The 25,497-nt window shown below is 40.0% G+C and overlaps 1 protein-coding gene across 1 annotated transcript in view; it reads right to left on the bottom strand.

Moving 5' to 3' along the window:
• Positions 1–1,594: 1,594 nt before the first annotated feature.
• Positions 1,595–25,497, bottom strand: part of vav3 (vav guanine nucleotide exchange factor 3) — a 98,987-nt gene continuing 75,084 nt past the window's right edge. The window contains exons 20-27 of the mRNA XM_083936108.1: positions 22,512–22,642; positions 19,867–19,932; positions 19,161–19,195; positions 18,284–18,400; positions 15,912–15,999; positions 15,060–15,189; positions 7,925–8,076; positions 1,595–5,722 (exon numbers count right to left, since the gene is read on the bottom strand). Coding sequence (XP_083792234.1) covers positions 5,678–5,722; positions 7,925–8,076; positions 15,060–15,189; positions 15,912–15,999; positions 18,284–18,400; positions 19,161–19,195; positions 19,867–19,932; positions 22,512–22,642 — 764 coding nt within the window. The 3' untranslated portion in view covers positions 1,595–5,677. The remainder of the gene's footprint in view (positions 5,723–7,924; positions 8,077–15,059; positions 15,190–15,911; positions 16,000–18,283; positions 18,401–19,160; positions 19,196–19,866; positions 19,933–22,511; positions 22,643–25,497) is intronic.

Here is a 25,497-nt window from a genome sequence, read left to right as displayed (position 1 = left end):
GTATTCTTTTGAATATGGCATTTGAAAGGTATAATACTCCATAACATAAAACTATATGTCATGTGATGTATTACTCTGAGGCATTGTGGTGTTTGTCCACTGATTTGAATTATTATTTAAAATCCTTGTATATAAAATATATATAACGATATGCAGACGCTTTACAAATGAAATACATTTGATGCTGATTGCATGGTTCATCTTATTTGCTGTCAGGTTTGTAGTGGTGGAAAAAGTATCCAGATCCATTACTAACCCATTTACCTGCCTTACCCTTACCGTCACCTTTTTGTAGGCCAAAATCCGGTCACAAATGTCGGCCTGGATTAGGCGTCAAAATGACCGTTACCATTTTGACGCCTAATCCAGACCGACACCAAATGCAACCTTCACGGTACTTTCCTGGTCCATCAATGTCTTGTGGTCGACTTCTGTTTGCCATTTCTTGAGATATGACACACATTCTTGTGCAGAACTTTTTGTACGATATCCTACGAACCAGTCGATGAGAATACGTTTATAACTAAAGTTATAGTAGCAATATCACACTGATGGGTTTTGAAAACCCTGCCCACGTTGCTCTGTCCTCGGTGTCTCCCTTAATATTTTACTAGAGGCTTTGAACCCAGCGGCAGGCCCAGCTCAAACCACCTGTGTCCTGAAAGGCGCATTACTACTTGACAAGTAAAGGTACGAGTAAAATGTAAAATCACACGTAAAGAAGTAAAACTCACTCTGCAAATGAGTGCATGTCCAGAATTATCATATATCATTATACATGGTACAGGGTGTAGGTTATTATTATTACGGATGCTATTGCGAGTGAGTTTACATGTTCATAGATTCTGGGCTTTTTTCAATGAGGGAGGAGGAGAAGATGTTAAGATTAACCGGTTAATTGAACTTTCTTTGTGGAAAAACCACATCAGAAACAAAATGAGTATTCAAATCAGTCTCTTCTTACATGTCTATCAGGTTGGGATGGAATATTTATTCTGTAAAGTAACTACGGACTAAAGCTGTTTCATAAATGTCAATAATGCTATATTTTTTTCTGAAATATAGTGGAATAAGTGTTGAGAAGCAGAAAGTGGAAATATTTAAGTAGGTACCTCAAATATGTACTTACTGTACGTACCGAACTGATGCAACTGTAGGAAAGTTTGTCAAAACCTAAAACTACAAATAGAGTTAATATGTCATAAAAACTCCAACTCACCTACTGTAAGTCCTAAAAGATGTGGATGTATAATAATTGTATTTCTTATGAAACTAATTGGTTAGTTTTTTGTTTTATTTACTACCTTTTCTTATATAACTACTTCCTTTTATTGTCTAATGAATTTAAGTTATTTATTTTATCGTCATCATGCAAAACAGTAATGAATAATGTGATTTCACTGAGTTTTCAGTGAATATTCAGAGAAAATTAGAAAGTGACACATTTGATAAATACTGCTGATAACACATAAAGTTGAGAATAATGTGCTTTAACACATAATGTGAAATAACAACACATAAGAAGAAGCAATGTATATCTTTATTATATGCTATGTACATATTTTACAGTATGATACAGCAACAATAAACAGCTATGCTACACAGTAAAGACTGTGCGGCTTTAGAGTTAGGCCACAGCGGTCGGGTACCGTGGTTACGAGACATAACATGGGGTGCACAGCATACATCTTTGGCTTCATAGGGATAACAGAATATGGACGACACTGTCAATGGATTAAGGATTGGTTTTCAGCCCAGAGACACAGAAGTATTATAGGACATATTTCTTTATGTATGGGTGGTATGGTATTATGTTTCTGTTCAGGTTACTACAGAATTGTCCTCTTCTGTTGGTTAAGAAGATTGCATCCTAAACCCCCTGTTGGGCTAAGACTTGCCCAGCTGTAAATCCTGTCAAAATGTTTCTCCACACGTACATGCCATGTGCGTCTGCATAATCTGTGCACACGCTGTATGGGAGGAGATAACAGTGGTGATTCTAATTAATTCTCTAATTGGCATCATCTCTCTCAGCCTATGAATTAGTGGTTAAATTAAACTAGTCCTCATTTTGCTCTGGTTGTTTATAGAGAATCAGACCCGCCTCTCTCCCTCCCTCCTCTCCTGATAATACTGAATCTTCTATTCTTCTCCCGCCAACATACAGCAGCAGCAGTTACAGCGTACAGAGCATCTGCGTGGTGAGGGACAGAATACAGAGAGAAGCCGAGAAGACGGAGATTGGATGAAAGATAGATGGGGAAAGAGAGCAGTAAAGAAAGGGAGAGAGAGAGAGAGAGAGAAGGGAAGTGACAAGGTGAGATAGAGCGGGAAAGAGAGGAGCCGACAGAGAGATGGATGCAGCAGGGTCGCTGGGGTGAGGAGATGGTGTAATGATTAGATCACAGATACCCTTGAGCCTTCCTCCCGTCCCTCCTGCACACAAAAAAAATCTGGAAACGCACTCGGAGTTGAGGAAGGCCTGCAGTTGTAAATGGCCCCGCTGTCAGAGTTCATCTGGGTGGAGGAAGAGTGCGGGAGTGGATTACCGGAGTCTGCGATTAGAGACGCCTACTCTGCCTCTTCAGTTCCCCCAAGATGAGATAGAGGTGCTCGTGCTGGATCACATTTGTGCCGCAGTTTCCTAAAGATGTTAAAAATGTAATATTTGACTGCTCGGTGACTGCAGACAGTTTAAGAAGCACAAGGAGAGGAGAAATATGGCCATGAAGTCCCTGAAATATCAGGACATTTTGAAAGAAAGTCAGGGAATCTGAAACACGGGGTAGAATTCAGGGACTGGAAAGACACTTCACATTAAAACCGATTTTTACAATAATTTGCATGGTTTTTTTTTTATTCTACCTGTAATACGAATAATGACTGACTTCTTTCGAAAACTTTTCATGCTTTTTTTGTCTATAAGGTGTCTTCTTTCCCTTTCACTCACAGCGGCAGGTCTAAGGCTGATGCCACCTCCTAATCAGATGATGTCATCTCCAAACTTAAGCAAGTTGAAGGTGACTGCTCAGAGAGGAAGAGATGGGTTTAGGATGCTTCCATCTAGTGGTCACTCAAGGACACTGATGGGGACGTCACAGTGCAAAAATAAATTAACATGACTCTTTGACACATCTTCAGGTCAGTGTTAAACACTAGGACTGAAAAAGAAAAAAAAGTATCTATGTCATACATTATGTAATGGGGTAGAGTCGCAGGGGGAGGGGGGTATTAAGGATTTCCAAACATAATGGCTCCATTAAGTGCATACAAAGCATATCTTTACAATAAATACGTACTTAGATTCACAAAATATATTTATGACACAATACCCGATGAAACTGACACAATGAGGACATGACAGGGGAGGATGATAGCCTTGAATGGAAGCAATGCTCTGAGGGCTATAACCAGAGGCAGGGTCCACTAGTGAGCCCCACATGAGCCCCCCTTTCTCTATCCTAGCAGGTGGTTCAACTTTTCTATTAGCATCTGATTTCAATGCCTACTACATGTTTTCACTTAAGTTGTCAACTCTGCCTCTTAGTAAAATACCCAAATTTTGTATTTTATTTACATTTCTCTTAACCAAAAATATTTAAAACGACGTGTAGGCGTGTGAAAGTGTATGGGGCCCATAAGAAATATAGCCAAAGAACAGCTGGATAAGTTAAAGGACTAGTTCAAAGAGTTTGCCTGCTTTCTGCCTGTTGTGTAAACAGTAATCTCTAACCACAAATTGAATAAAAAAAATAAAAAAAATCAATATGTACATATTTCAAGCCCACAAGTACGGCTCGTGGTTGGTTTTTCTCTGTGCCTATAAAAGGCTTAGATTAAAACTTCGCTGCACAAAGCCAAGTGCTGGGGATTCTCTGGTCTCACCTCCAGACATAAGGTGATAACTACTTAGTTTTATGTGCGTTGCCTTCTTACTCTGTCTGCGACTACATATTGCCGTGTGTTAACATTAAGAGTGTGTTGTGCAGCATGTTTTTCTGTAAAGGTGTTTGTTCCATCAAATGTGGGAAAATCCTCTTTCACTGTGGATTAAGCAGACAGTGTGCATAATGCAGACGGGGGGTGAGGGTCGAACACAGAAAGGGAGAGTGGGTGCGAGGCAGAACAGTTAGCAGGAAGATATATGCAGTGCAAAAAGGTTTTGGAGAGCTCAAGTCCCTTCCTTTGGATTGAAATGTTAATACATGAATGCCTTTTCTAGGATGTTTTTCTTGCCAAAATAAATCCTCTAAATTGCAAATGTTCCTGCACAAATTGTATTCTCAGATGGAAAAAATAGCAGTTATAGTAGAAGACCCATCCTCAACTAACAGTTGAAGATGGTGATAAAACATTTTGATGCAAAAAATGGTGAAAGTACAAATCCGGCTAGATAACCTCCCATAGACTTTCCATTTTAGCAGGGATGCAATCACTCAAACTGCATCATATCTGCAGATGATAACTGACATAATGAATCATACAAAGCAGAGAAAGTGAGGTGGAAAATTTGAGGAAGAAAAGAGACGAAAAGAAGAACAGAGTTGGGCTTTGTTTGTGTGATTTCTTTTTTATGTCCAGGGGACAGGGGGCTTCTAAGTAGTGTGGCTTGTTCCCCGACAAGCTGCTAATGCCTCCAATAAGATAAACTCTCTGCGAATGGGCTCCTGTCGACAGAGCTGCCACCGATAAGAGCGGAGGATCGCTAACGGCCGAGTCAACTAAAGACATGAGAGGCTGGGCTGGAGATAAAGAATGTAGGAGGTGGGAGGAAAATAGGAACAACAGCAATCAATTGCTGGCACTGCGCGGCGATGCTATCCGACGCCATCCCTCTCTTACATCTCCTGTAAGAACGCGTGTGAGCCGATCATAATCAGAAGGGGAGGAGAGGTGTGTGTGTGTGTGTGTGTGTGTGTGTGTGTGTGCGTGTGTGTGTGTGTGTGTGTGTGAGAGAGAGTGAATCTGGGTCATCAAGTCATCAATAACCACCTGCATTAGAGGGAAAAAACACACAGGCAAGGTCGAAACTAACTGAAAACCCTTAACAGAGAAAAGGGGATGAAAGGAAGAGAAAAAAACAGAATGCAGTGTTTGGCTTTTCCGGCTGAGATGACTCTATTCCCACAGGGAGTGGGAGGGAGGATGGATGCTTATATGGATGGATGAATGGATGGAAGGATGGATGAGTGCATGAATGGAGGAGCAGCGTTTTAGTATCTACTTTTGACAGACTGGCGACGGTCGACTTGGCAAGCAGAAACAGGTGGGAGTTGGGGGCTGGTTGGTGCAGAGAGAGGAAGGGAGTGCAGGGTGAATAATAGATGGATGGATGAAGTTAGGGAGGGAGGCCGGGAGGAGGGGGTGTCTGGCGAGGGTTTGTACCCTGCTGACAGGCAAGCTGCTAGTTGGTGGAGTCACTTAGCCACACAGAGTCAATCCAGAAATGATCGGGGCCATCTTTGCATCTGCAACGTGCTCTAGCCCTTTTCTCTCCCAAAGGCCTCTGGGATGGTTGTCGACAACGGGACTCCATCGGAGAGTGAAACTGAAAAGTAACACTGGGGCAAGCAGTGGTGCAGAAGCTCACTCTGTTTGTTCCTGTTGTGTTCTCAGTTTGCTTGCTCCACTGCTACCCTTATTCCTTTATCTTACTCTTCTTCCCATGATGGACTTTTCACTCCTCACCCTCCTCTACATATGTGGATGGGAACCAGCCGACCTAAAGTGAGAAGAAAAAAGAATAAGTCATCACACAGGGAAATTATGGTGTACTCACTTCCCCTCTTTCTGCTTTTTTACTTCAGCTTCCTTTACCAGGATGCCTTTAAAGGTGATATATTGTGCTTATTTTGAAGGTCCTACTTGTATTTTGGGTTTCTACTAGAACATGTTTACATGCCTTAATGTTCAAAGAACACATCATTTTTCTCATACTTTCAGACTTAATACAGTAAACAGTATTCACCCTTGTCTGAAATGCTCCGTTTTAGCGCCTGTGTTTTTATGCCCCCCTCCTGAAAAAGTTCAGTCTTCCGTATCAGCGCTTTCAGCATTTCTGCACCATCAGTGCAGCCAGGGAATGACTGTAACAGCACTGTAAATACACTTTCCACCTATACATATTATAGTTGTGACATCACAACTGTCCAGAAGTCCCGACGGCTGTATTGTATTGCATGTATTTCTCTGTGTTTTGACACTTCCACTTTATTTATATAGCACCCCCACCTGCTTTATAAAAAAAAAAATAGTTGACATGGAAACCTAATTTTTTACAATATGGGACATTAAAGTACAGTAACCTAGAGTGAATAACTTTATACTGTATGTGTAGGAGAGAGTACTGGTAACAACAATTTAAATGTAATATTTGACATGCCTCTGTTTGGTAATGCTCATGGCATCAGAATGGTGAGTCTAAAATAAAATGAAGATCAAGTTCAGTTATTTAAATGTATTTATTTAGATAATATTTTTTTGTTGAAATTAAAACTTTTAAATTATTAAAGCTTTTATGATATTAAAGCTACTTTTTTTTACACAAAGTTTGAGCATGAATATTATTTAATTAAACACATAATTAAATTCAGATTTGAAATATAATTCATTCTTCTTCATATTCATTATTTTTATCATTTTCTTTTAAATGTCTTATCTATTTGTATCCCTCACATATCCCAAAGAATGGTGCCTGAGCTGAAAAGAAATGTTGACGAAAAATGGCCAAACAAAATGTCATTAAATGATATACAACCATTCCAGTTATTAATGGCAATAACTAATTTTTAATGACACATATCATTCATGCTGGCAGTCATTTTGCATGATTGAGATAAGACAAATTACTATACACCGATGCTGCTATCTTTTGGTTCAACCATATTCCATAACCAGACAATAAGAGCCTGATATTACCTTGAACTGATATTGAAAGGTTGTGGTGAATACGTGTGATAAGTGTTTTTACATTGACAGGTTAAGGGAGCTTTTTTTTCCAGCCAGCAGTACGGATTGTTTTTACTGGCTGAATACTCAGAAGAGAGTGTAACAGCTCTCGACATACAGAGTTTAGTTTTCACCAGAGCAGCATCCACACACACACACACACACACACACACATCAGGCTTAGTAAAAGAGAAAAGCTTCTTCATTTACAACAGCTGTTCACAAAACACTCATGGCACAGATACATTACCGAGGGCTGCAGCACACACACATAAACAAACACAAACACCGGCGGAATTTGTCACAGAGATAAAACACTCAAGCTAAAATTCAGTGCATGTCAATGGGAGTCAGTGTATATATATATATATATATATATATATATATATATATATATATATATATATATGTATATATATATATATATATTTCCCTGCATTTAGAAGCAGGGTATTCTCAACGCTGCATGCCTGATTATTAAGTGCTCTTGGTATTGGATGGGAAAGTCTATGCATTTAAGTCATACAAGAACAGTAAATGAACTCTTCCAAGCAATGATATAGGGGAACCGACATTTTGGAAAGGTGTACAAACTAACGATGAAACCGACCGAATCTGAATAGTCCCTCCTTGCTACCCGTAAACAAGAATATCTGCCAAATCTTACGTCTTCAAAGGGACATACCCTCATATAGAATGGAATTTAAGGATTTGACAGCCAGAATGAAGAGAAAAAATAGTTGTGAACACAGCTAATGGAAGTTCTGAAACTTTTCCGTCTTGATTAAATAGATTAAATACGAATGAGGTGCAGAGCTATATATCAAATGAAAACTAATGAAAAAGGGCACAGCAACATTTCACCCTTCAAACGTGGGACTTTTTTTTAATAAAGTGGATACTGGAAGCCAATATCTGCCCTCAGAGAAACCTTATTCTCCCCTCATGGATGTAGTGATGGGAGGCTGCCACATACCCTGCCATTGACCTCGCCCCTCCACCAGCCGTTGGCTCCTGACTTTGTGTAGATCTTAACCACGTCACCCTCCTGCAGCGAGAGCTCCCGCGTGTCACGCGAGCTGAAGTCGTAACGCGCGATCGCCACACCAATCACCTTTGGAGTAAAAACTGAAAAAAGAGAGGATGAGAGGTGGGCATTAAAAAATGTATAGTTTTTTGTTTATTCAAGGCTTCAACACAAACACATATGTACACACACACATGGAGATGGATGATATTTCCTCAGTCATCCGGAAACACCTCACACCATCACTCCTCTCCTTTCTCTCTTTTCCTGATGACAGCTTAAAACATTGCCAATTCACAGAAGTAGTTGTATTTAGCTGATACATTATTAAAAAAGTGGTCTACTTCCATTAGCCTACTGTTTATTCGCAAATAAATGTCAGTATCGAGCTGAAACCTCATAGCCTGAAAAGTGAAGCCAATGTGGAAGTCAATGTCCAACTGGGGGCTCTAACTCCACTGGTCGCAAAAAGAAGTCAGATTGTATATAAGTCTATGAGGGATGACCCTACTTTTCACTTCCTACCTTAGTACACTTTTCCCTCATGATTTTATGGTCTCAATAGCTTATGTGTTCTTTGATAGTGTTCACTTGTAAATCATGAGTATAGAGTAAAATAGGCGATAGAGCAGGATAGGCTTTAGGGCGAGCCTACACTGGGACTGTCAGCTAGCTACAGCTAAGCTTCAGTTTGGGTGTCTCTTCTCTGTATTAGAACTTCTCACTGTGGTTGTACTAACATATTTAGCACCATGCTAGCCAAATTAGCGCTAGCAAAAAGGATGGTGACGGACAAAATGCCAACTCGGCAAGGCTTCAAAACAGTAGTCAACAAACCAATGGGCGACATCATGGCTATATTTCCTGTGGACCTTTTCAAATGAATTCCAATGCTAGGCAACAGCCTTGGTCCTTGTTAACTTCCTGTTAGCTGATATCATCCACATTCACTGCAGAAGGAATCGAACTTGGACACATTTAGAATGTTTATGTTTACAACTTTGAAAAGCTAGTTATTGCTGATGTTTATACCCCGTAACTGCCAGGTGTTAGTCATGGAACTGAAAAAGATAATGTTAGCTTGCTTGAATATGAAATATTAGTATAAAGAACATGAGATAGAGCAATTGTATCGCTCTAAAATGTTCTCCAAGATGCCTATTTGCACTTTACTAGCTAAGTCACTTCCATAGATTTAATGGTGTAACCTGATTTAATAAGTAAGTAGTTTGGAACTAGGTAGGACTCAATACACAAACTAAATAGGTTTACTAATAGATGGCGCAACTCAATTTAGCAGGTCTCAAATGAGGGCTGAGGGGGATGAAATGTAAATGTAATGCTAATTCAGAAATTGTGTACACAGGAATGAATTTGCTATTTGTGTGTCTGTACTACCAGTGTGTGTGATTTACTGTACCTTGCCTAACTAAAAGAGAAGTGTGGCCCTATGAGTCCTTGTAGTTGTGTAGTGCATTGCTTTAGCTGAGAAAGTCCAGCTCGAGTGTTCTGACAGCCGTGTATGTGTGCGACTAGACGTCCTGTCGCAGAGACAGTGGTATGAGAGACAGCTGTGGAGAAGGTTAGCTAGTTACCTCTGCTCCATCCCACCCTGCCAGCTTGCTACCTTCTCCAGACACTGACTGGTGGGTCAGACTGGGCTAAGCTGACAGGTGGAAATGGAATGTCAGACCTCTACAACCTGGCCGTGGGGAGAGAATATCTAATATAGAGGAGCTCTGTGTATTTGGACACCTCCACCTTTACTTTGACAGACAGACACACACAAGCAAACACACACTCACACACACAAACCTCAGCTACATACGCCTGAAAGCACCTCAAACTCCTTTCTCAGCAGTCTCGGCCTCATACTCTGATATTTACATGAAAGAATACACATACACAAAAGGACATATGCCTACAGTACATACATGCATGACAAATAGTCCCTATTCTCCACACAGGATGACATGTATGTACGGTATGTGCACACTACTATGAAAGAGATGAAATGGTGCAATAGAAAGCTGGATGGCAGATGTAAAGGCAGAGATGCAGATGATGATGTGTATGCACTGAGCTACAGCCAGCATGCTAAGCAGCTTTCAACATGAAAGGAAAGAGAGAAATAGTGTTAGAGAGGCAGACAGAGAGAGAGAGAGAGAGAGAGAGAGAGAGAGAGAGAGAGAGAGAAGCGATACCTGTACCTGACCAGAAGGGAGCAGAGGAAGGAGGTACAAAGCTGTAGCCGGCAGGAGTTACAAAAGACAGGCCGCAGAGCAATGGGGCTATGGCAGGGCAGGCCAGGCAGGGAGCGGAGAGATGGGGGGTTATGGCAGAAGGAGAGAGAAGCAAAGGAGAAAACATGTTTTTTAAAATCCCAACTCTGAGGTATAAAGAACACAGTTGCAGTTTGAACGAAAATAAATTACGAAAGGCAGAGGACCCCCTTTGGTTTTCTCTACAGTTTGTTTCAACGCTTGTCTTAAAATTATACTAAAATATGAGTTTCCAGTATTCAGACACCAAGACCTAGAAAGATTCATGCTGTGAGTTGTTATTGAAAACTTTTGACATTGGAGCACCTATGTTCTGGAAACTGCTCACAAACCCCCTTATTGTTGGATTACCTGTTGGTGGTTGTAAAGTGTCACAAGGCTGCCATTAGCCTAAAGGTCACAACAGATCATTTTATGCAATGAGCTCAAGTTTTGAAAATGGTCTCACTACAATAAAATGGCAACTATGGGTACTGACACTGAATACAGTTGGACTTACTGAATCCACAAACGTTGCAGCTTTCCAACCCTAATTTCTGCATACTGGGGTCCTTAAACACGCAAATTGCATAAATATTCAAATACACACATTTTGAAAGGGAGACCCGTGGGTACCTATAAAAAAAATGGCCATGCCAGTTTTTCCCTCGCCAAAATTTAGCCAAGCTAGCATGTTATATATTATGGTTCCATAGGATTGCTCAGATTGTCTGGTGTCAGATACCAGTTAGAGGATACCAAGATATTTTTTTATAGCTTTACAGCCTCTGAAAGACAAAAAGTCGGCGGACCCACTCATGGACCGTCCAAACTTTAAGGTTCTTATTTCAGAAACTGTCACACAAAAGCTACAACACCAGGCTATTTTAGATTTATATAATATACTTGGCAGGCATGTAGTGATCTAAAATGTTCATACAACTTGGAAGAATGCACATTTTGTGATTTGGTGAAAATTGAAAGATCTTCCTGACTTAATTCAAGGTCAAACATTGAAGTTCCAAAACAAATATGAATTATTTTGTTGTTTTAAATATGAATGGTTGTAACGCCTCGTTTTGCAAAGAAATTTGCCGAAAGGATGAATGCATCATTCATAAGCGACCATAGCTTCACTTGTGCATTAGATTTGATGGAACATGTGGTGTACTCATTATTACAGCATAGGGGATAGATTTATTTTAGGCCTTTCAATGTCAGTGTCTAGGAGCCCATTGTCTCATAATTGTTCCATAGTAGTAGGCTACTTTGAGTTACAAACTTCAAATTAAGTAATATCAATGAATAGTTGCTAACAATATAATTGTTTACTTGGCATTATATTACACTAAATAAACCATGTCCTTATGAAAAAATGTACTGTTTATTATTGCAAAGATCCAGGGCCTTGAATCTGAGTCCTAACGCAATTTCACTTATTTTACAAATGTGCCCCCCTTCTTTAAGAAAGCCCCATTTAGTGCCGCCCCTGCACAGGAGGACACATTTATGCGAATTGGGAATAGAAAGACTGATCCCCACAATAGCAGATAAATGCCAAAACTTTATGAAAAATACGCAGCTCCCAATAATACTGCCGGCAAGTTAACTGGCCTGGTTTATTGATATGCTATAAGGAGAGCAGAGCTCCACTGGTTTTTAAAATGAATACTAATCAGCGCACTGAGAGACAGCTCAGCAACCCCTAATGGGTGTCTAGGTACAAGCAATATGAAGAGGGATCGCCCTCCACTTCAAACAGCCACCAAAACACCAGCTGCATTTTACATGCTTCATTTTTGCAAAATCTGATATGTGCAGCACACTGGAATACATAATATGGTCTAGTTGACTAATAGGAGACTGAGAGTACGCACACACACACACACACACACACACACACACACACAAACACACACATTGTATTATTTCACAAGAGAGTGAAGATGAGCCAGAATCCAATCAGCAGCCCAGAGTGAGCTGAGATTGTTCCACAGACATGCATATATTTTGCGCTAACACTGGTACTGTGGCTCTTGTAGTTAGTGTTTTGGTAAAACAAACTATCAATCAATCAGTTTTGCCTTCTGCAAAGCTGTCCAAAAAAACATAAAACAAAGCACAAACGTTAATTAGCCGTCTTCCAGCAGTGCTCGAGGAGGATGGAAATCAAAACAAAAGAGTCATTTAGGAGTGAAAGAGAGAAATGAAGTCTGCACACCAGGAGGAGGCTGCCTACAAGATAGAAGACCACACTGGAGCAAAACTAATTTGGATTGAAGCTGTCTCGACTTGTGTTTTGAAGTTTGAACAACAGGCCTCCTCTAGAACAAGCAAACAGCTCCGTAAAATCTGTTTCCCTCGCTTGGAATGGACTCGTCAACAAGTCGGGCTTTTTTTTTTTCAATTTTCCATTGCGCGCAGTGGCATACAGGGTTCAAATGAAATCTCATTTTGCCACTGATTGTGATATGTCATACATTTTCCATTTACCAACTGATGGGCAATGCTGCTTTGCCTGGCTCCCACACTGTTTAATATATTTTCTTCTGGCGTTGCTTGAAACATTCGCTTGTATGGGGTGATCATAGATGTTTTACAGGGCGGACAGCACTTTCTCCTTGTTTAAACCTCCCTTGATGCTTTTTCATACATTTTCCTACCTGATGTCATCAGCCAAGCCAATAAAACAAAGGATGAAAGTGGTTTTAAACTGCATTTCTCTTCTTAAAATAAACTCCAGTCTTTTTACTCTTGTAAAAACACTATGGTACACTAAAAAAACACTATAGTTTTTGTCACAGAAGTCGGCACTTCAGACAATGTTCTTCTGTTGTTTAATCTGTTGCTTCCCTTCAAACCCATACCATCTCATTAAAATCCAAGTTCAAAGTTACACACTTTACATCTGTTACATTCTAAGTCAGAAGGAAACTCGTTGGATGTCCCTTATCCTGTTCTCTCTTATTCAGCACTGACAGGTAACATCTCTCACACCTGAATGGCGAGAGGAATCAGGTTAGTAAGGGTAATGACTGACAAAGCCGCACAGTTAAGACGGCAACAGCTGCATGCATAAATAATCGTCAGTGTGCTGCCATCCAGTACAGTGCTGCTCCTCGGGAAGTGTTGTTGACAACAGCTGCTTTGTCTTGAGGTGTTGCTGGGTTTGTTCATAAGAGAACAAACGGGTAAGAAACACACAGCTCAAATCTTCACCGCAAAAACTGGCAGACAGCACGCTGCAACATCCACAAGAAGCGAAACTTCTTGAGGCGCGGTTGCTAACAAAGTCTGGGCTGTCTGAAGTGTAAAATGATGTTTGCAGCAGTAGAGGGCTTGAATATAACAATAAACTGTTGGTAAGCTTTTGTTTCAATAACACAAATTACACAACCAATTGATTGATGATCGGTTATTCAGTAATAATGGATTTTTAAATAAGTCTTTGACGGTATGACATAGCCTCAAATAAATACAAATGTTGTAATATTGCTGTACTCAACATTCAGAGCATTAATATCGCAGCAAACAAAAATATAAAGATACAGCGGAGTAAAGTGTCCTGAGCAGAGAATAAATACACTCTCCCTCTGTTTGTGTTGTACTCTGAGTTGGTCTGTTGTTTGTGTGAGAGATCGGACCGCCTCTACATGTTCACGAATTTGGGAACACCAATTCCCCTAATTTATTTCAGTTATTCCGAGTCCAGCTTCTTTAACTGATAAATTAATGTAGTAAATCTTATAAATTTTAAATTATGCTATATTTTAGAATGTTTGAAGCATTTTTAACAAAATCCCGCCGCCGAATGAAGCCATTTTAAATCTCTTATGGTGTGACGTAACCAGATATCTTAAAAAAAAGAAGAATATGCTACAAAGGGACTCTTAAAATAATTAGATAATTATATTTTTGCATTGCCTACATTAAAAGCTGTTGTCGTAGTTTATACATATGCTATATTCGGAGTACTGTATATAATGTTTATTTATTATACCGAAATAAAACCAATAAATGATGATAGTGTTATTTAGTTTTCCACTACAGTAGGTAGCGGGGGTGTGACGAGACCCTGAGCTCACGAGACAAGACGAGACTTTAACGCCTTTTTTAACTTTTGATATTTTCTTGATTTTGATCTCAGCATAGAACTGCGGTGGTGATGAGAAATATCATCACATTTTAATACCGCGAGATCTCGTGGGACGATATCTTGTGCACCTCCAGCAGGTAGGGATCGCTCTCCTCCGAGACAGAAATTAATTTGATCTTCAGTAAACGTCCAGAGAGTGTTATCAAATCTAATAACACGCTTGATGGATTCTCCAACCACCGTTTGACAGATCAGTCACAAACAATTAACATCCGAAAGAGACCAGACTGTTTTTAAGAACAAATAGCTACCTAGCTCTTTTAAGGCTGGGAAGCTGCTGCCAAGTGAATCAAAGCAGTGTGAGAGAAAGCCGGGGAGGATGAAAGTCAAGGAAACAGTAAGGGCGGCTGGAGGAGTAGAGGGAGAAATCAGCAGAGCCAGTGACAGCAGAATGTTGCAAGTTGAAACAAAAGCTATTAACAATAACAGGAGTGTGATTGATCAGCGGAGTGACGGTGTCAGCTCCCACAGACTGCATTACTGATAGCTTGTTGTCTGTTTTATGAGATAGGATAAGATGCACCTTTACTGAGTGTTTTGTAAAGTCATCCAGTGGGTTGGATTGAACCTTTTCAGAAGTTGACACCCCTGCATTACCGCATAAAAGTGCATTAGTGCATTAGTGCAGGATTGTTTCTATTCTTAGTGACTCTACAGACGTACTCACCGTTGCCACCCGGCCGGATGAGGCGGTGCATAGCAGCGTTCTCCGGTTCCTGGTAAGGAAACTTCAGTGTGGTGTCAAGACTCCTAAAGCCTTCTCTCAAGGAGTGGTGTTTATAGTACTCAATCAGCTCCTGAACACACACGGACACAGACACACACACACACACATCAAATAGGTAAGCAAAAATATGCAGTCATTTGTGTTTAACGAATGTCACATTTTTCATGAAAAACAGTTTGTAAAACAAGATTAATTACCCATATTTGTGTTTTTTCTTTCAGCTCATTTCAGAAACATCTGTATCATTAATATATCTGTCAAATCATTAAGAGCCTGATGGAAAACTAGATCTTATTATTTCCTCAGTACCTGTTGCTTTAAAGCTGCTGTAGAGACGGAATAAAATAATAGCAAAAAAATAAAATCAAACAAAAATCATGTGCTGCATGATAATGTTATGAAAGCTGACAATATTGACTTAATAAAACACAACATTGGACTGACTTTTTGATCAGTCTGACTATAAAATGCAGGTAAATTATATGTTAACAAATAGTATTTTTCAAATATCAAATATTGCACTTAATAACCTATTATTAGCAGAGCTTTGACACAGAAAAGCCAGTGCTGACATAAAGAAAACTGGTGAACCTTTCCAATATGCACTGGACTTATCTATAATGCTGGAGCCCTCAGGCCAGTATAAACACGTCCCTAATCACTTCTATTTTTGTGCACACTGCTAAAATAAAATTCAGGTTTTGACACTTCATTAGAGAACATGATGATTTATTCATGAATTGCAGTGGTGGAATAAAAAAAAATAAAATAAAAGGAGCTGAAAAGACTCACTAATATGCTCCTGAACTTCTTGTTCTCTGCGATGTAAAAGCAGCCCTCCTTGGTCAGGATCTTTATGTGCTTCACGTCGTTGTTGTACCTGTGGGCCATGGAATAAGTTATGAGTCTAATTTCCGTCTCTGATCACCGCCATCGATCGGTGGCCGGCCGCTGGCTCCTGTGGAGAGCACGGTAGTCGCTGTAATGCATAGGGTCCAAAAGGTTTGTGTGACACGTGAATGATGGGTGTTGAGGAGAATGTGTGCATGTGTGTGCAACAGCTCCACTTCATCCTCATACTTGTGGTAGCAGGGTGTGCAGAAGAGTGATCACAGCCAACTGCATCAATCTGTCTGTTCCTGTCCTATCTTTTCATACTTAACTATTGCATCAAATTATTCTGATAGCTTGTACATCAAAACTGTGACAGCCCAGGTAAAAACTGTTAGAATCTGGTTTGGGTAAGTGTCTTTGATACTACCACTAGGGGACACCAAGTTGGAAATTTTCATGTATAATCTTGTGATGGTATCAACTGATTTCTGTACTTGTGGAGACGGTAATCACCTCCCGTGAATTAGTTAAACAAACAGACTTGATCCAAAAAGTGACCTGACGACAGTCAGAGCCACTTCCAAATTGCGATCAACCCAAACAGAGAGAGAACAAACACAGAATGACAGGATGACGCACCGCCAGTTCCCGAGCAGCGATGGTGGAAAAGAGTAGCAATACACATCACTTTTACTTTCCCTCTCTAGGCCCAAATAGAAGAACTTGATGCTTGTGCTAGGAATTGCATATTTTGTATGTTAATGCAATAGTTTGATGTTTTTAGAAATACACTGTGTTTTTTGCTGAGAGTTAGATGAGATCTGAAATCAACACCTCTACTTATATCCGTCTGTCCAATATGAAGCTACAGCCAGCAGCCCATCAGCTTAGCTTAGCAAAATGGCTGGATATAAAACCAGTCTAGTGGCGCCCTAAAAAAACATATTACACTTCTACACTTTATGAAAAATAAGTTAAATAGTGAGCATTACAGTTGCTAGTAGTTGGGTTTTAACTTTTGGACAGAGCCAAGCTAGCTCTTTCCTTCTGTTCCTTTGTTCTTAGCTAAGCTAACCCTCTCCTGGCTTCACATTTCCCGTACAGTCATGAGAGAGGTATAAATCCCACTCAATTTTAATTTCTTCAATATTTTCAAATACAGAAAATGCATGTAAAGCTTCTTTAGAGATTAAAAAAGTCACATTCGATTGTGTGTGCCTTTTCTTTTGGCAATTGCAGTGGGAATGTACTTATGTTCCTCAGGTCCCCCGGTCACATAAAAAGCAGAGAACATAGGACATTTTGCTCTCCGCTTTTCACAGAAAGGGTCTTATGTTCCTGACCTGTTATTTTTACCAGAATCAGTGCCGAATTATCCGGCAAATAGGCTTATGTAGACCCTAACACTACCTACCAACCCTGACCCTAACCCTTGTCCTAAACGTTACCTCTAGCCCTAACAGAATGATGGATTAAATCTGCAAAGGCAGAGGCTTATGCAACTAGGGAACATAGGGATAACCCCAATGCAGTGAGGTAAAATGCGAGAACTTAATTCATCTTTTGGCTATTTGGACACAATCATCGCAGCATCTGAGAGCACGCAAATAATTAAGACTTCAGCGCAGAAGGAACATGTAGGCACTGAAAGAGCTCCATTCCAGAGGAAAAAGGGATGCAAAGAAAGGTGAATGAATTTCAAGGACTGTTTCTGTTGACAACAGAGAAGCATGCTGGCACATTGAGGGACAAGTTGTTCTTTTCAGCCCTAAGTTCTGAAATGTATTTTGTCAATTTCTCATTACTAAGATTAACATGGCTGTGTGATTGTAATTATAAAGTAAGATAGTCTTAGAGGGGTTTAGGGTCAAACCATAATGAATACTGCTACATGTGCCTTAACTGAGATCCTGCTCGATGATTACCACCTGGTTTGGTCAGTTTCACACACATCACTGTGGTTAACCACAGAGTCAAACCACATTGTCCTGCAACGGAACTATAAATCTGTCCATCAGATTGTCTTGTATAGCTGGGAGTTACATTTAGTCAATACTTTGGTTTGGCTAAAGGCATCTGATCAATCTAGCAGCCGGAGCAGCCGCAGTAAAAACGTCATGTTTTTGAGAAATGATAAAATCTATAAAATAAGATATTACTTTTAAAGGGCACCCCTATCATGAGTGAAGATTGTGTATTATTTTTCATTGATGAAAGCATTTAATTTCAAATCAATTAAATGCAAGAATCAAGTTTTAATCAGAGGTGGTGACACTGGCAATTTCTGTATATGAGGTTCTTGAATGACTTGATGGGAATGTCAGACTCACTTTATACTGATGGCGTACTCTGTGTATTCTCTGCTGCGATGGCGGACCAGGTAGGTGCTGTTGACCCTGTTGATGAGTTCTGTCTCGGCCTGGAGCCTCTCCATGGGCCCTGCAAACCTACAACACAACAACCGAAAAGAAAAGAAATGATTGACTCACTCTGGGTCAGAGCCACATGCAATTGCTTTAACATGATAAATTGACTGATAAATTCAAATAAATTAAAGGTCCCATATTATGCTCTTTTTCAGGTTCATGCTTGTTTGTTGGGTTTCTACTAGAGCATGTCTACATGCTTTAATGTAAAACAAAACATTTTCGTTTTTTCATGCTGTCTGTTTGAATATACCTGTATTCCCCCTTTGTCTAAGAAGCTCAGTTTAGGCGCATGTCTCTTGAAGACCCCTTCCTGAAAAAAGCCCAGTCAAGCCGAGTCCCTGCGCCGTCATTGCAGCCAGGGAATTAATGTAAAAGCACAGTAGCGCCACTTTCTACCTATCTATAGTACGTTTGTGACATCACAACCATTCAGAATTCCTGACGGCTCATTTAAAGACTCACTCTCTGGATGCAGGCTGTGTGCATTTCTCTGTAGATTGGTACATTCACATTATTCATAAAGCACTGTGGCCTCATCTAACAAAACAAGACGTAGAAAAATCACTTTTAAAAATATGGCATCTTTAATATTTTGTCATGATCTGGGCTAAGTGATTTATTACTTATACGCCTGTAGCTGGTTTGTGTGATCTGCTGATCTGATTTGCTTCGTTTTTGCTCGATCCAATAAAACTCTGTGATGCCTTACAGCATGAGTAAAGACTTTAACCCTCTTTGGAAATATATTCAGACTGAGACAGCTGTTCTGTGAACATACCAGGCTTGAGAGGAGTAATCAACAGGCTTTGGGACCTGGAGCAAAGAGAAAAAGTAGGCATTGTTGTTATTTTCATGAAGCTTGCACTTGTCCAACTCTAATACCACATACACTCCTACAGTAAGGTATTTGGTGCTAGTTCGAGCTTTTTTTCCCTTGTATATCACAGGTGCTTTTACAGCGTAAAACCCCAATAAAACAGCTTAATGCTCTTCTTATCTTTACACAAGTGTAGACATGGTGATAACAGCTTGTTATCTACAGGATGACCCATATTCCTGAAACAGCTGGACATTGTAAATTTCATTTTGTCAACATGTTGTACATGTTGAACGTGACAATCCAGCGGTGGGGAGATTTCTAAAAGAGAGAACAAAAACAAGCAATTACACAGTTAAGTCAGTGACTTAACTGTGTAAAAAAATATTGCTTGTTCTTTATAAGACAATGGTTTCTTCTTTGCTTCTGTTTTAAAAGTGAATTGGACAGTAAACCACTTTTATCTCACAATACAAGTTCCTTGTGCTCAGAACATTAAAAACCCACGGGCTGTTTTTCTTTTCATGCCAGGTGAAACACCCTACCTCCCCTCACAAATCCCCGACCATCCTCACATCACTGGACTGCTAGTAAATACATGTTGTCAAACACGAGCTGCTACAACAGGCCCTAATGTAGCAAAGGACTAGAAGGAAATGCTGCTTACACATGGGCAAGGCTTCACAGCGTCGCTTGGAAAGAAGCCAACCTCTTTCGTCGTCAGGATTTTGCCCTGAAACCACAGAGAGATAATTGCGTTATGTACATCTGGCTGACTCCATTATTCAGAAACAATTAGCTTGCAACACAGAGCAGCATGAATTTACAGCCCTAGTTAACTATTGTTGAAATAATGGCTGGCAGGAAGAGGGAAGGAGGAAGAGTTCCTTATTCCTCCCATGGCGATGATTGTTAAAGCTCAGTGCCTTGATTTATCAACACTGGGGAGGCTCGGTCCGTATGAATTGAGAGGCCACAGTGCAGGTTGATGTTGTTGTTTTGTTTTGTTTTGTTCTGTGCACTGACAAAATATTTCATTTCTATATATAGGACAATAATCCAGCCATGGATTCCATATCTGAAAAGAAATTGAAGCTTAAAAAAGTATTCAGGGTAAGAACCTTCAGCATGCATGCAGTGTCTGTCTATAGACTCAGAGCACATTCACTCTTGCTAATTTGTGCGTGTGCGTGTGCGTGTGCGTGTGCGCGTGCGCGTGCGCGTGTGTCAGTGTCATCAGGTTAAACTGTGGTCCTGGAGCCTCCTACCGTATGAGGCACTAACACAGAGGCAGCTTTGAGTATTTTGTAAGTTGTTCATATGTTTGTCTTTGGCCAGAGGCTGTCACTGTGATAGTGTGGCAACCGTGCAAGATACAGTCAAAATTTTACAGGCGTGTAGTTTACATCAAAATGATGGTGTGGTCCGAGCAAGTGGGCGAGCAGTAAGAGTGTAGAAAGTAGGGAACTTTCGTTAAGCCCCTGGCACAATTTGGTGTCGAGGCTAGTGTGATCCCATTGCAAGATGTCCCTATTAGCCGTATTAGGAGACACAAGTCATCCTGGCTGCCTGTCAAGCTTTCTTTTAAAGCTAATTCTGTTTCTATTTCATCCTCCCAATGCAGAGTCTTTTGGCGTGCAGGGGTAATGAGGACAAATATTTTGCATGGACTTTATATTTAGCCAATTGGACTTTAAAGGCATAAATGAGGCTTTTTGCAAACATGGAGAAAACGTTATTTCACCAGTCAAAGTTCAAATCAAATCAAATCTAATCAAATCTTTATTTATATTGCACTTTTCATACTGTTTACAGTAGCATACATTTACAGAAAAAAAGCAAAACAAAACAAAACATGAACAACAAAGAAACACCATGAAAACCCAAACCTCCCACCCCCACAAATATACACAAAGAGATACACAAAGACATACACACTGTGCAAATACACACCCACACGGCCACCAAAGTTTAACTCCACGTAACTCTTTAATTGCGTGGACATGATGTTCATTTTGCACGTGTGGCCGTACCTTTAGGCTGTACTGTACACAAACTGCCAGACTATCAGACTGTTTTGATTTGGTTTGAAAGTGTGAATTTAACGATTTCAGGGACTCTAGGAGTTCATTAGTAGGTCTGAGACCTCCCATCGTTTGCACTCTGGAAATGTGTTCTTACACTGGGAGAAGAGAGTTGAGGGAATGAGGGGTGTTTTTAGACATAATCTAAGAAGCACAAGTATCACACTGGCCGCTAAACCCATTTTGGTGGTTTCGTTGTCGTCACCTGTCACATCCCTGCTACCTCAGAACATCTGATCGGTCCTTGTGGAAAGCCTTGCTTTCTGCCGCGCCCTTGCTAACAGTGTGATAATGATTATAGCAGGTAACACTGAGTAAACAGGTCGCTGCTGTTGAATGAAATTACAGTGATCGATTCTAGTTTTTCACGCATCCCTGCAACAGAAATGATTATGGTCACGAAGGTGATGGATATTGAATGTTTGCTGTCTTCGGGGCTGTAGCTGCCCCCAGTTAAGCTTTTTCACAGGGTTAATTGAAATCTTCATTTTATCTGTTTTGTATTAAGTACTATGAGATGTGTTGCTTTCCTCATTAAATGTCTGATTATAATACATTCGTACAGTAGTCCATGTCAATAAAATGCCTATTTCAGGCCTCAGGTAAAATGCCATTATAATTATTATCATGATTTCGTTACAGCTTCTGAAACACACATTGTAAGTAACAACTACACAGCAGAGCATCAAATATCCAGAAAACAGCTGCTCTTTCCTCCTCCGGCGAGGTTTAAATCACACATGTTGTCAAATGACAGTAATTGCTTGCATAGACAAACATTTCCAGTGTGATGATGCTTTGTAGTTGTTTAATTGTCTGTGGGTGTGTACTGTACATGTTACTATGGATTTGATTTTCACGTGTGACATGTTAGCACATCCAAATGTCCTGCAAAATACAACTGGAATGTGACTAAGTACAGTCGCAGGTATAACATGTCCAGTATGATGTCTCCATGAACACGTCTTTAACTGAGGAGGAAGTTCTCCACAGGGCATTAGTGCAAAATCCATTTAATGAAAAGTGGACCATGCTGACTATACATATCTGACTTATAATAAAAAGGCAGAACGGATCAACAGATGGATCATTCAAACCCGGTTACAGAATATGAGGTCAATATGAGGGTTAGATGGTCTGACAGTGGAGGAAATGAGAGATTTAAATACAGTAGGTCCATTTTTTACTGTTGTGAAATATGTGATTAAGAGATAGCATGACATCTGACCTGCCACCAAGGGCTGTGAAGGTCGGCGCAGATTAATTCAATGATGTCACCAGTCTGGATGCTGAGTGCTGGACCAGACGCAGGGCTCGGTACACCAAAGTAGTTCCTGATTACCAGCATCTTGGGAAGACCTGCAAGAGGGATATGATTAGTTCCTCCATACTGGTTGGGTTTTAAACCAATCTGCCCTGTCAATATGCAATGTACCTAAAACAGTGTTTAATCCGATAAAGAGACAGTTTATGCTTGCAAATACAAGGAAGTTGACTTGGTGATGATTTGGTGCGTAACAATAACACAGTGCAAATGTAATGATACAATAGAATATGAAAAAATAGAAAATACTTAAATATCTGTTAATGAAGTGTCTGTTTTTAATATAGGCAGTTAGGATCCAGGGGTTGTAAAAAGTTTAAAGTATAAAGTAAAAGTAAGAAAATATGAAAATGATATGATAACAACAAATCTACTGTATACCATTCAAATATAATTGTCTTTATAAATATACAGTTTTTGCCCTCTTTGTTTTATTACACATGATGATTAATTAAACTGTTTTAATATGAAGTGGTGCTGACAGTTTTATAGGGATGAATTACCAGTTTTAATGTTTGTAATTATGTACTTTATATTTAATGTTTAATCTATTTTCTATGGACCATGGCTTTGAAATAAAAGTCAATTTAATTGAAAGTCTCTGTTAATTAACATTCAACATGTGAAACCACTGATGTATGGTGATGTTTTAACCAAACGGTCCTCCTTATAAAAATAGAGTATTCAGTCGTGAATGTCTGGCTGCATATGAGATTATCCAGCTGTGCGTATGCATGCATATACTGTATGACCTCAGCTCTATAAGGGCATGATTGCCATTCTTAAAGTGTGACTTTGCTCTACTTAACTATTCATGGCCCCATTATAGACGGTAATGAAAGGGAGTATACACATGTGTACACAAACACACCTCTTGTCACCAGTGAACTGCCCTTGCAAATCATTTGGAGCCATTATCATATGAGAGATAAGCAACAGTGCACTCTGGCTGGTTATCTGGCTAGTAGATAAAAGATAAGCAGGAGTGAGTTGCTGCATGATGTATTGTGACCTCCTGAGAGAATTTATAAGGGAAATTCAATCAAAGTCAACATTTTTCATATCTAAAAAAAAACTAATCCTACATGCATTTACAATACAGAATAATTCTGTTGTTTTTCACTATACTATGTTTGGTAATGGTATTGTCTTCGGAGACGCTATCACCGTTCCCCTGCTTTTTTCTTGGCTCATAGTTGCATAACTTTTCCCCACCTGTTAAAATCACCAGAGACTAATTGAAGCGTACTACTCCACAGGGGCTTGCACTGGCACTTAATCAGGCATATTTCGTTTGTAGAATTGACCTCTGTGAACACTATTTGATTTTGCACAATGGCCGTCTTTGATCCCATTATTCACCAAGACAACACAGAAATTGAATTACAACACCCCTGTTCTGAAGCACCCACCCATGCCAAACAAATCCCAAGTTCATATGTCATTATGCCAAATGAAATGGGCATATTTTTCTCTGCATTGTGATGTGATATTGCTGTGCAGGAATACAATATGTGGAAAAAGAAATTCAAGTAAGAGCGTGGAGAAAAAGGTAAAGCTAAAGGCAAATAATAGAGATGTCAACAGCATTGTATTGAAAACTAATACATCTTTATCTGGCTTGCTTCTCTTTCAGGGTCTGTTCCAGTGCTGCAGCACTAAGCTTGCAGCCTGACATGTGCTAGCTCGCCTGAATAGGACTTCTAAAGACACAGGGCCGTGGAGAATTGAGTCTTACGGGCATGAATTGCATTCCTATCCGCACAAGGACAAGCCAAGTGTTAGCGCACCTTTGAAAACAGACAAAGAGAGCAGCGCCGAAATATAATGAAACGCCAAAGGCCGGGGCAATCAAATGCCTATTGATTTTAATGCGTCTTCAGTCAGAAATGATTTTCTGCAGCATAATGGATAGAGGGGTGGAAAAATGAGTGTTGAAGCCAGGTTTATGAGAGATTAAAGGCCCACGGTGTGGAGTAGGCACACACACACACACACACGCACCCACACATGCACGCACACACACACACACACAAACACACACGCACACACACAGTTCAAAAGGATGCTGCATGTTATTCATATTCTGTTGGAGAAAGATTGAGACAGAGAGCCACAGAAGGATGGAGGCAGAAAAACAATGGCTATATTTACTGCATTTACCATGCACACCCAGTAACGTACTATTTCATGCACCGTTTTTGTCTTTATTCTACCTAAACAGTTTACCTCAGCCTTTACATAAGCCTTTCATAAAGTTATTGATTTAGTCTCTGCTGTAAATCCATTAATAGCTGCAGGGTACAGTACGCCTTCCTCTCTGACTGAGCCATGTTACCTTTGATTCGAGGAACAACAGTTATGACACCATGCCAGTAGCAATTCACGCGAACACATTGCCAATCTAGATAATCAACCTAAAAGAGGGAAGTATGGCACGTTTGCTCGTTGATCTTGTTCATCTAGTCTACGTATGTGTGGTGGGGTTGAAACCAAACGGAAAAAAAAATCGAACTAATCAGTGCGTGCACAAGACAATACTGTATCTACAACAATGAGAGAATGATTTAATAGTAATCCTTCTGTAACATGTCAAAGGTGTAGTGCTAAAACAACATGTCTATTCACAGATTCTTCCCAAAATTCTTCTCTCAAATGTTAATGGATTCTTCTCGGCACAGCCCTTTAAGGTGTGATATCTCAGCATCTCAGCTGAAATAAACCGATATCTATACAGGATGCTTAAGAGTTGCAGCTTTGAAAAGGATAACAAGGAGCTGATTCAAATGTCCACCTTTATTTAACAGCTGGAAGTGTAAACAGCACTTTAGAAATGGAAAGAAATAACCTACAATGAGACCTCAATAACAAGAATGTTTGAAACGGTGAA

The sequence above is a fragment of the Echiichthys vipera genome (assembly GCF_963691815.1).
Source record: "Echiichthys vipera genome assembly, chromosome: 21".
Taxonomy (NCBI): Eukaryota; Metazoa; Chordata; class Actinopteri; order Perciformes; family Trachinidae; genus Echiichthys; species Echiichthys vipera.
The sequence above is the reverse complement of the archived record's forward strand: the minus strand, read 5'-3'. Positions and strand labels throughout refer to the sequence as shown.